This window comes from Rhineura floridana, chromosome 1 (genome assembly GCF_030035675.1).
Source record: "Rhineura floridana isolate rRhiFlo1 chromosome 1, rRhiFlo1.hap2, whole genome shotgun sequence".
Lineage (NCBI taxonomy): Eukaryota > Metazoa > Chordata > Lepidosauria > Squamata > Rhineuridae > Rhineura > Rhineura floridana.
In genome coordinates, this window is record NC_084480.1 from 140,734,228 (window position 1) to 140,746,869 (window position 12,642).

Genomic DNA, 12,642 nt, shown 5'->3' on the forward strand with positions numbered 1-12,642 from the left:
GCCAGCTGAAACTCACAAGCAGGGCATAAAGGCAACAACCCCTCCCTTGCTTCATGCCTGGGATTCTGATGCACACAGCCTCTGAACAGATATTATATTTAGCCAATCAGGACCAATACCGGCTAACAGAGTTATTTGTGTCCAATTCTCCTTAGTTAACTGTAAAAACATTCTCATGTTACAATAACTCACTCAAATAAGCCCAAAACATCCACATAGTATGATCACTCTGTAGTTTAGAGATATATCAGAACTTATATTACTTTACATTATTTATGCACCAGGGAAAGAAGAAATAATAGCCTAACCAGAATATTTAAGAACCAAGTAGAATTCAAAGGTGTATTTTGATTGGCATGCCAATTCTAAAAAAATTAAGTTTGCAAGATTCCCATTTTTATTAAGACGTTACAGATTTGCAAGGCCAAATTTACCATTTGCAAAACACTTCACACCCTGCTCAGTATTCTTTGTTCCTTGCACCGTTTTCCATTTACAAGCTACTTCTACTCTGGCGGCAATTAAGAGATAAGTTAAAATTTCATGAGGGTTTTTTGTTTGTTTTTGCATCTAACAGTGCAATCCTAACCATGTCCATTTAGAATAGCTCCTGTTGAATGGAGCTTACTCTCAGTTAAGAGAGTTAGGATTGCAGCCTGAGTCTTCTATATATCTTAATTTTAAAAACTCATTGGGATCAAAGCAATCGTTACTGGACTGACTTGTGATATTACTGCCAACAAACTCTTTCCAAAAGCTTTTAATTTTGACACAGTCCTGCGACATATGCATGCAACCGGCGTTTGGAGATTAGCTTCTAATCCTCTTTTAAGCTACCAAAGCCCAGTGGCCATCACATCTTGTGGAAGTGCATTTCAGATTGCTTACCCAACAGAAGCTGAATCTAAGAATGGAGACCAGCTTGACAAAGACCTTTCATCAAAGACGGTTAAAGAGGGCTGCAAAGTTGGCCTTTGTAGAGGGAAGCCGAGGAGGCAACACAGAAGAGAAACAGGGCACACCACTCCTCTCCCTACATTTCTACATCTCAGCAACTCTGATAGTTTCCCACTAATCAAGGACACAGCAGGTTACAAGTTTCTACCGAAAAAACATTGCAGCACAAAGGCAGTACTTTCTTACAAACCCTGTTGTGAAATCTGGAGGGCCTGTATGTTCTTGGAGACAGATTGTAGACAGCATAGCGTCCAGGATGTTTCGAGTCTAAGAACAACCGCACGTCCTCTATGTTATTTTTTATTGCAGACTCAACGCCTTCTGCTGGAAAGGACATCACTGGGGAGCGGGGAGAAAAAATAGGCAAGGCTCAAGTCTTTGTTTTCCTAAAAGCAGGTCAAATATGCAGTGTAATAAAATATGATCTCATCATACCAGCAATTCTGGAAGTGATGTATGATATATCCAGATCTCCCTTAGCATAACTGAAATATAAAGAAAGGGATGCTTAGGTTAAAACTACAGTATCCCAAGGTTGGCTCAAAAACAGAGACAGAATTTGCAGCTTGGAAGCTACCTTACTAGCTTCTCTCTATCGGCTTCCTTACCCTTCAGGCAGGAGTACCTCCAGCTAACACCCCACCCCAAGTTTCTCTCTCATACATCTGCTTCAAATTTCTCTGTCTCCTGGGCAAAATATGGTCAGTATGGAACATTCCAAGATGGAATGTTTTGACTGCTTAATGGAATGGGATTTGTAAAATGAAATTTCTCATAAAGGTGGGGGCAGGACGGTTTAAGAGAGAAGCCTATTCTCAATGGTCTACATCAGGTTTCCCAAACTTCATCCACTTCCCAACTATACACCATTAGGTGTATAGGACTACAACTCAAATCAGCCTCAGCCAACATGGCTAATGGTCAGGAAAAATGGGAGCTGTAGACCCACAACATCTGGAAGGCACCAGGATGGGAAAGACTGATCTACATGAAGGATTTGCGAGAATAACAGTCTAAATAATTCCAATGGCTATTGTAGCACCAACTGTACTTCAAGCCACAGTGGCTGAAGCAGCTTCCTTGCCCTGGCAAAGTAAGGCAGATGCATCCTGCTCTCCTGCCCTCAATGCTACAAAGAGTAGTGGCAAACAACTGCCCACCTGCTGAGCTAAAAGGGAAAGGCCAAACTACATTGCACAGGAGGGTCATTGGCAATATTGCAGCTCTCTGCTAGCCCTGACCCAAATAGGTCCCTTGTATGTCCCTTCTGCGCTCTACAGACCAAGGAACATGGCATTGATGCCACTGAGCCAACAGCTACAGATGACCTGATGCTAGGGCCATGTTTCAGGGCCAGCATGAAAGTTAAGAGGTGGCTTCCCATCATCAGTGCTAGAACTCCCAGATCTGCTAGGCCAGTGTCGCATCTTGAGGATCGGGCAATGAATCAATGGGGTTAGATGTAGGAATGTGTACACTCTGTACTAAAAATAAAATAAAGACTATACAAGACAAGAACATTTGAAGGACTTCTCTAATTCTGCTTTTTTGGAAGGGGTTCAAACAAAATATGGATTCTGGGTCTTTCTAGGTTCCCGCAAAACTGACACATCCAGCCCAGGCTATGCTTCATTTGGGCATGACTGGAAGCCACACTCTTAGCAAAAAGTTAAGACTATGGTTTCACACAGAAGTGATTATATTTGGGAAAGTCTCTACAGCAGGGCTTGAGAACCTGTGGCCCTCCAGATGTCACTGGACTACAATTCCCATCTTTCCTGACCATTGGCCATACTGGCTGGGGCTGATGGGATTTGGAGTCCAACAACATCTGGACGGCACCAGGCTCCCCAGCCCTGATCTACAGTAAAAACAAAAAAAAAGTTGTTAATTCATGAGGATATAGGAAGAGATTCCCCTAAAAGAGAAGTGGATTGTGCTACATGGAATAAGAGGGTAGAAAAACACAAGATAGTAGTTAGTTAGTTATTCTTTATTTATATCCCGCCATCCTTCCAATTCTGGAACTCGCGGCGGATAGTCAATTAACCAGCATGTCATAAAGACGCATCAGTCTCAAGCAAACATGAAGAGAAATAAGAAGAGCTGAACAGAAGCGGCATTACAGACATCATTTAGACTCAGCAGAGATAACTGTTTACAATTTGAAAGAGAGGATTAGGGCCGTTAAGACAATATTGTGAAGGCAAAAAAGGTATAGAACAAGTGTGGCACTTGCCCCCTATCCAAACAACCTTAAGATAAAATGCTTTCACCTGGAGGCAGGGCAGGGGGGGAGGTTCGAGATGAATCTACTTAAAGCAGTCCTGCTTCCACATTTATGATGTAGCAAAGCTACATGGAAGCGTGTTATGCTTCACTTGCATGTACTATCTAAAGATCACCCCCTTCAATTGTTGCGCTGTGTGTAATTTGTGTGCTTAATTTCATTTAAAGCAACACAACAGCAGCAGAGTTACAGCAGATGTTGAAATGCGAGTGTGCCAGCGTGTGCGTGCACTTCCCTAAGAAAGCAGGCTTTTACCCTGCATCAGCATCACTGAGACTTGAGACTTAGTAAAATAAGAAAAGCTAGTTTATTTAGAGAAATACATAGGAGATAGAAAAGGCATACCTAGTTCTAACTAACTAGCTAAGTTGGAGGCATAACGCCCAGGTGCGGGAGTTAGCCTCATGGCTTGGAGAGAGCAGAGACAAAGGGATGCTCCTCTCTCCTGGTCAGCTGGAGAAAAAGGAGTGGAAAGGGCGGAAGGAGGAGGGGCAGGTAAGCTTCCCTAAAGATGTAACAGTCTAGCGACAGAAGGAAGTCAGTCAGAGCATCACAGGTAAAAGGTAAACAAGTCTATCCATCTGGAGGACCCTAGCTCTATCTTCCTTCTGGAGCATAAACAAAAGAACAAAATAGGAGTTGCTCTTGCCCCACTTCCAAAACCCCTTCTCAACGAGTGTTTGGTTCAGTCCACGAGATTTGTCTTGTCTCGCAGCTTGCAATGTCTTGACTTTGCCCAACGCCTTCGTGAGGGCGTCTGCAGTCATGTCTTCTGTTGGACAATGCTCCATCGTGAGTAATCCTCTGCGGTAGGTGGGTGCTTCGCGTCTATGTACTTGGAGCATGAACTCACCCCTTCTGACTCCAAGAGTCTGTTGTGTCCTTGCTTGCTTCCCAGTCCCTTTTGGTTGGTGGGCTGGTTTTTCAGCACAGGTATCCCACTTCTCTACCACCACATCTGGCTTGGTAACAGTACTCATATACAGACTTTTCTTTAGCATTTGGCTTTTTCTTGAATTTCCTCTTGTAGCCTGCAGCTTTCTTTCCTTGAGGAAGCTTGGTCAGTGTCCAAGTTTTATTTTGGTGTAGAGATTCCAGCTCTTCCTTGGCTGCCTGCCTCCACCTCTCAGCTTCGGCTTTGGGAAAGGCATCAATCGCTTTCCAGGTCTCTGGCTCTGGAAGTTCATCTCTTACGAGGTAAGCAAGTCTCTCTGATGGTGCACCTCTGTTGGTGCATTCAGAGCATCCGGGTGCTGGCGCTTCAGCTGCCCCTTCTAGCTCTGATGCCTGTTCTGGCTCTGTTGCCTCTTCTGGCTCAGACTCCTCGCCTTCCTCTGTAGGTATATTGTTATACCTTCTGTGGTGGAAGAATAACTCAGCTTCTTCTTCCAATTTGCTGTCATCTGTTTGGTGTGGTCCCCCTTCTGGTTGGTGTGCGCACTTTCTTTCATCAAAGTGGACAGCTCTGCATACTTCAACTTTGCCAGTTTTGGGATCTATTACTCTGTATCCCTTTTGCATTGGAGAATATCCAATAAATATTACTTCTCTGGCAGTGTTGTCAAGTTTTGATCTCCTTTCTTTTGGGATGTGCACAAAGGCCTTCTACCCAAATACACGAAGGTGAGACATACTTGGTATGTTCAAATGGTGTTTTGTTGGTTGCAGATGCAGGAAGTCGGTTCTGCAGGTAAGTGGCAGTAACTGCAGCTTCTCCCCAGTACTCCTTTGGTAACTGTGCATCATCCAACAAGGAATTAATCATTTGTCCAAGAGTCCAGTTCATGTGTGCTGCAACCCCATTTTGCTCTGGGTAAGAGACAACTGTAGACTGGGGCTCTATGCCTTCCCCACGGAGCAAGTCTTGCATAGCCTTAGACACATACTCCACTGCATTGTCAGATCTTATGATCTGTGGCTTTCTGCCAAATTTGTTGGATACAGTTCTAACATAGTCCTTCACTTTTTGAAGTACTTGACTTTTCTCCTTTTTCAGATACGTGGTAGTATACCTGGTGTAGTCATCTATAAAAGTCAGCATGTATAAATTTCTACCTTGGGAGGGCATTCTCATTGGCCCACAAAGATCAGTGTGAATTAATTCTAGAGGCTTTTTGGTTTTCCTCTCACTTTTCTTAGGAAATTTTGGTCTCACACTTTTAGTTTTAATACAGCACTTGCAAGTTTGTGTACAACTGCACTGTTTCATTTTAATGCCTCTTGTTAAATTCTCTTTCTCTAGAGCAGTAACTCTAGGTAAGCTGGCATGTCCCATCCTTCTATGCCAGATATGCAAGCATTGGGAATCACTGATTTCCTTGACCATATTTGCATGCATGGTTGTAAAAGCAGATTTTTAATTGACTCAGGATCCACCTCACATATTATAATTGATAGAAACCTGTTTAAAAGTTTTGAAAGTCACAGGCAAAAGATATTTACAGCGTCTGGACAAGAAATTCTCTGTGAAGGAATTGGGACAGTTGAATTATTATGCAAAGTGCCAGGTGGGCAAAGACAGATAGAACTGAAAAGCTGTCTATACGTTCCAGTTTCTAAAGACAATTTAATAAGTGCTACCAGGATTATGGAATTTGGAGGTGACCTTCATATGAGTGGAGAATTTTGCCATGTTCTAGATAAAGGAGTAATAGGTTGCACTGCAAAAGTGAAAAATGGACTTTTAATTCTAGAATATGTGAGGTGGATCACATAGCTAAAAGTCTCTGTTTCTGCTTTCTCTGCCTTTGTTTAAATTTAAAGTCAGTTTGCCTGGGGGCTTCTCTGACTTCAGCCAGCCTCTGTTTGAAGTCAGGCTTTGGAGTTTTGCATATGAAACCCCTGTTGCTGTGTTTGTCTCTGCCCTTTTGTGGATTCCGGTGGTGACTCATTCTTTTGTCCCTATCATGTCTGCCTGTAGCAAGGTTTGCTTCTTGAAACAGACCTTTTTCTTCCTGCCGTTCTCTAAAGTCCTGGTCTTTTAAATATGATACAAGCTGACTCAGACTTTGATCAGAACTTTCTAGCATGCAGGAAATTAATTTATGATCCTGATTAAGAGAGCTTAAAAGCAATCCTTTCTTTAGTTCTTCATCTAGAAAACGGCCACATCTTTCCAATTTTGCTAATAGTTCTGAAAACTTTTCTATATATTTACTCAGACTGCCCCTTTCAGCAGTCTCTTTCAGTGAAAATAATTATTTGTAAAGAAACATAATGTGGCTCTTTGTTTTTTTGTTATAGACTTCTCCAAGTTTGTTATACATTTCCTTTACACTGTTACATCCAACACAGAAATTTAATGCTTCGTCTGATAGAGCAGAAATAAGCAGGGATTTTACTTTTGCATGCTTACGTCTCCATGAAGCCATTGCGTTTGGATCCTCAGCTGATGGTTCTGGATCAGTCAGAATTTCATCCAATTCTTCTCCTTCCAGGAGGGCTCTGAACCTTAGATCCCATAATTCGTAGCTATCTTTTTCAAGCCTTGGAACGCGTCTCTCTCATGTTGAAACTTCAGCCATCCTTTCTATCTTTGTTCTGCTTTTCTTTCTAACTTAGTCTCCCTTGTAAATTACGCACAAGCACTTTTAGCTTCAGCTACAACTGCATTCAACTTAGTTTGCTGGGCCCATAACCCTTGTTGTGCTGTGTGTAATTTGTGTGCTTAATTTTGTTTAAAGCAACACAAAAGCAGCAGAGTTACAGCAGATGTTGAAATGCGAGTGTGCCAACGTGTGCGTGCACTTCCCTAAGCAGGCTTTTACCCTGCATCAGCATCACTGAGACTTGAGACTTAGTAAAATAAGAAAAGCTAGTTTATTTAGAGAAATATATAGGAGATAGAAAAAGCATATCTAGTTCTAACTAACTAGCTAAGTTGGAGGCATAACGCCCAGGTGCGGGAGTTAGCCTCATGGCTTGGAGAGAGCAGAGACAAAGGGATGTCTCCTCTCTCCCAGACATTCGGAGGAGAAAGGAGGGGAAAGGGCGGAAGGAGGAGGGGCAGGTAAGCTTCCCTAAAGATGTAACAGTCTAGCGACAGAAGGAAGTCAGTCAGAGCATCACAGGTAAAAGTAAACAAGCCTGTCCATCTGGAGGACCCTAGCTCTGTCTTCCTTCTAGAACATAAACAAAAGAACAAAACAGGAGTTGCTCTTGCCCCACTTCCAACATCAATAAGGCAGAAGTTTCCTTCCTTTAACAAAAGCTATACGCTGAGGCTGACCTCATCATCAGATCAGTTTCAAAGAAGAGCTACTTGTTTAACAAAATCACACTGAAGGATCCTTCCAGGATTGTCCCATTTCAGACTGCCACTGTGCGCATGCTTTTGGGGTAGTGGTGGGATTGGAGTTCCATTTTTAAATATTCCTGTATCTGTTAGAAAAACTCCCACCATGTAGAAAATTAACACATGGGGGAATGTAGCCTAGTTCTTTCCATAGTGTACAGGAAGCTCTCACACAGTGAGCTTTGAAAAATACAATGTCCCTCACCCTTCCACTTGCAGGCAAATGAGGCACAGTCCCAGGAAGGAATCTATTGTGTATTTTGCTGAGTGTTTAGGTCAGCTAGTTAGTCTACTTTCTATCTCATTACTTTGTAACAGATATTTGTGTTTCTATTTAAAGCGAAGGAGTATTCCTAAACTACTCCCTATTCCCGGTATTCCTAGCGCAGGCTTACATGTTACCAGTCTCATGCCATCACAGAATCAACACAACTCCAGAAAACAACACCAACTTTCTGTGTAAGTAACACTTTGGTTCAAGCCCATATGAAATATCTTGTGAAAGTTTTGCTCTTTTTAGGTCACCATCCTCCTCATCCTCCTGCAACGCTTTCCTTCCAGTGCTTCAACATGCACCAAAACTGCCCTCACTATAACTTGCCTATTCTTCCATGAAAGTTGGCCTTTCTACACAGAAACCCTATGCAATGCGCAGGTGTCCCCCATGTTATTTGTTAATTAGTAACTGGACTAAGAGATATAAAACCTAACCTCCACTGCTGGTGTAGATGCAAGCGCCTTAGGAGGAAAGATTGCATCTTCTGCTTCTTCACTGGAAATGTTGGAGTTTGATGCATTCAACTGACTGCTCAGCAGAACAGCTAGGGACAGTATGGAAACAAATCTTCTGTATCTACCTTTTCACCACTCATACTTTGCAGCTTAGCCTGGACTTCTCAAATGTGGTCAGTAAGGTGGCTAGCGACAGCCATAAAGCTCTGCCTACTCTCATCTTGTGCTAGGCAGGAAAGATACTCCATCCCTCTGAGTTCTCTAGCATGTCCAGCATACTCATGCAGGAGTCAGTCTCAGTAGACTTTGGAAGCAGCCAGAATCTCTCCTACTGCTTCTGAACACTTCCAAGTCAGCCTCTCCTTCCCAGCCTAACCCAGCTGCTTCCAAATTCTGGTAAGCCTGACCATAGATTGCTGCTCGTGTCAAAGAACTTGGAGGAGGGATGGGGCTGGTGTTGAGTACAAGCAATGATCCACTACCAAGGCCAGCCAAAGCACTGTGACTACTAGGATACACATGATCCAGGCACTTTGTACAGGTGCCATAAACAATCATTAAGAGGCTCGTGTTAAATATTTGTTACCGCTCTTATCTGGATGATCACAAAACTCCTGCAACTCAGCATGTGACCAGACAGGTAAAATGCAGGACTGTGACCCTATTTCAAATGGCCAAATTACCTTGGGCTGAGCTCTCAATGCAGGGTAGCTTGGTCATCTATTCCACCCTATCAAGTGGTAAGGAGAATTCTACACGTCCATGACTAATGGGTGGGGAAATGGTTGACTGTGTAGACAATTAGCAAGTGGTCAATAACAGAATCTTTGGGAAAGATAAACCAGGGACAGCCCTCCTGATGTTTTATACTGCAGCTCCAACCATCCCTGGCTATTGGCCATACTGTCTGGGGCTAATGGGAGGTCCACAACATCTGGAGGACAACACCCTGACTATCTCTGAGTGAAACATTCTCAAAATCTTAGATGCTGCAGTCATTTGAAGTGCTCAGTGTAGCATGAGGTAGTGTTCACTGTGCTTATCAGTGTAACTCAAGATAATCTAGTTTTCACAATGCTTAAATGGATAGCCTGTGGCTAGCAAACTCTAGCAGTGCTTTTGACCATTAACATTCTCTATGTGCATAGTCCCACACGAGCAGCCTCTGCACTGAAGAATAAACATGCTGCTACTGGTTTAAGTTATGCTAAGGAATTCCCAAGGACTCCAGGGCATCCTCTTATTTAGCTTCAGGAAAGGCGCTGGTCACATCAAAAAGATGCCCCCTGCACAAGACTGCTTGAGAAGCAATGCTGTCCAGGTCAGCTGATTCCATTTTGCTATGAAGGATCAGAGCAAGGACCTGATCTGTCCCTTGGTTTACCAGTTGGCCAACCTTACCCTCTGTAACAGCAGGGGTAACACAACCAGGACTTCTGACATTCACATAAATGTTTAGATTTTTCAAAGGGGCCCAGATGCCAGGGCCTGAAAGAGGCATTTGATGGGCATAGAGCAGGCCCTCTTAATTGCAATTTGTAGAGATCAAGATGGTTCTTGGCAGAAGATCTGCACATTCCAGCTTCCTGGTTCAGGGCGGATAAATTTAACAATCAATATAAACAGCAGTGTGTGAACAAGCTCTAATTTACTCCAGCATGATACTAATACAAGTAGTCAATGTTCCAGAAGGAAAGTGATTTCAGTTTTAAAGTTGCTAAATAGCAGTATACGTGTAGGGCTTCTATTATTTAGTCTGATCACACATTCCCTGAAAGTGTAGGTTTTTTTCCCCTCAGCCTGTAAGAATATGGAGGCTTATGTGTAATGAAAACATATTATCCTTTTTCAAGAGAAGCAATCTACTTTCTCAATAGATGGGAGTAAACTACCAGGAAGGAAAAAAGGTGTAGCAATTCAGAAGATTAAAAAAAGAAAGAAGAAGCAGCTCTGAAGTTATACATGTATGAAGACTACCAAACAAAGGATAGATACTTTATGTAAAACGAAATTCAGCAGCAGCTACAGGGCAACCTCTTAATTCATACTGCTCTAGGTCTACTGATCATTAGGGGCCAATGCAGTGAACATGATCAGCAAGTCTTATGTATAACTTTAGAGTTCAAAAAGTTCTCATTATGAAGTAATTAATGTTAGCAAGTAAGGCCAGAACGATCCTGTTAGCATGCAACACACAGAACACAGACTATTTAGGCATATTTACCTTGGACTGCTAAGGAACGTGGGCATGGAATGATGAAAGTTGGGGGGGGAAATAGGCAAGGAAATAAGCATCACAGGCAAAATCAAGATGCAAAAAAAAAAGAGAACGCCCTCTCCAAAACAACAATCTCGCAACTCCCCAAAAATAAATATTGCTTTCCCTCCAATAACAAAATAAAAAATAAAATAAAAAAAATAAAAGTCATATTGTTAAGAAAACACCATTGTGAATAATGCAAACCATTAATGTTAAAAACCGTTTAAAAGGCATCAGCCATTGCACTTTCATTTGTGCTGCTTTGTAAAGCATTTAATGGCACTATATAAATAAAATAGCCAGCAGTTTAAAGTTTATGTTCCAAGCGATGCTATGCATCTAACCAATTCCCACCGTAATTGAAAGAAGGATTAAGCAAGTGCAACATTAATGGTCACATGGAAACCTCATCAGGGGTTAAGAGAACGACATTTTGTTTTAGCCTAGTAACAATTTGCATAAACATCATTGAAGCCACACTAAGATTTCTTAGTCATGTTGCACTTGCGTGATATGTGCCAGTTGCACATAGACACTGGAGCTCCCCAATATACACACACACCAAACAAGTGTTCCCCCGGAACATCCTCAATTTCAACCTAGTGTGCTTCAAAGTAAATCAGGATGTAAGTGACAATGCTCAATTTGACATTATGTCAGTTCAACAATACGGAAATTGCTATTTCAGGAATTATAAACCTCAGAGACAAGACCTTTCATCATTTACAGTGTTCCAAATTACATGAGACAGGATCAAAAAATATTGTCAGCAAACCCAAAAGATACTGCGATTTTTAAAAAACATTTTTCTTTGCAAAGCATTTGTCTGTTCTTCAGAGGAATTCTTTTTTGGGGGGGGGAGGGAGAAAGTGTACTGTTCAAAAACCACTTCAGTTTCAGAAAATATCTACCATGTCACAGAGGAGAACAGCTACAAAGAAGCACAAGTCTCAGCTTCCCTTGGGAGTGTCAAACTTACGTATGGTTCATTGGATCTAGGCTCTTAGTAGAGATAAAAGATAATTTTGACTAGAAAGGTATGAGCTACCTGATCCTGTGTTAGGCTGCTCATGCAAATAGATTGTGGAGTGAGAGACTACAAGTTAACCTTGCATCAGGTTTAATGCAGAAAACATAAAATCCATGGTTTGCTTAGGTTTCATAGATTACCACAATTATTTTACCATTCTAAAAAAGTAGATTCTTTACTAATTAGATTCTTCTTATTTACATACAAGAACCTTTGATTTCTTGCACAGTATGATTTTGCATTGAGGATACTAGCAGTATGGCTTGGATTGTTAAGAAACTAACCAAACACAGATTTTGTAGTGGGGTTTTTGTTTTTGTTCTGACCCGAGCGCTCCAGAATTCTTCCCACTGTCACTAACCAAATCCCCATGCTCTCTGTCCACGTCCATCCACATGTGAGCCCTCAAAATCTTTACTAAAATGCCAGATTTTTCACCTTGCCCAGGAAAGGCCCTGCTTGAAAGAAACGGTTCCAGTCCATCCCAAAGGGGTTTCCCTCTGACAGAATACAGCAGCTAGCATTCAAGCACCAAACTTGGGAGAGAAGAAAGATGAAGGGTCAACTGATCTACCCTCGGCCTATGGGGCCTCTGCCCTTGGTCTTGAGTCTGTGTAACCAACAAAAACTGCATAATGAAAAGTATGAATGGAAGATGTTTCGGCATTGGTTGTCTTAATCCTGATGTCATAATCACTCCAGAGTAATGGGCCTGAGCATATCTATCAATCAGTTTAATATACTTCTTAGCTAAGTGCCTCACAATAAGGGCCTTCCTTCTCCATAATCTCTGTCAGTAGAGACTATGCTGTTGAGTATCGGGCAAGAGGCGCGTTCTGCCCCCACGTCAACATTTTCTGCAGTATACCCAAGGTGCTTTCCCCCACAGAAGTACGTGTAGGTACAGGACCATGGAGAAAATATGCTATAAGTAACCATTTAGGTAGGAGATTGTGCCCTCAATCTCAGTCTAGCTGCCATGTTTTATTTACATACTACGCCTGAGGACTATTGCTTTATGTTTTAAATAGTTACACTTTTAATTGTGAAGCATCCCCCACAAGCCCTGAAAGGCAGTA

The 12,642-nt window shown here is 42.1% G+C and overlaps 1 protein-coding gene across 4 annotated transcripts in view; it reads right to left on the minus strand.

The window, feature by feature from the left end:
• The window catches only part of GAK (cyclin G associated kinase), a 98,332-nt gene that overhangs the window by 36,654 nt on the left and 49,036 nt on the right, over nucleotides 1–12,642 (minus strand). For all 4 annotated transcript variants that reach the window (XM_061634096.1, XM_061634105.1, XM_061634088.1 and 1 more), the window contains exons 12-13: nucleotides 1,393–1,442; nucleotides 1,148–1,296 (exon numbers count right to left, since the gene is read on the minus strand). In XM_061634096.1, coding sequence (XP_061490080.1) covers nucleotides 1,148–1,296; nucleotides 1,393–1,442 — 199 coding nt within the window. The remainder of the gene's footprint in view (nucleotides 1–1,147; nucleotides 1,297–1,392; nucleotides 1,443–12,642) is intronic.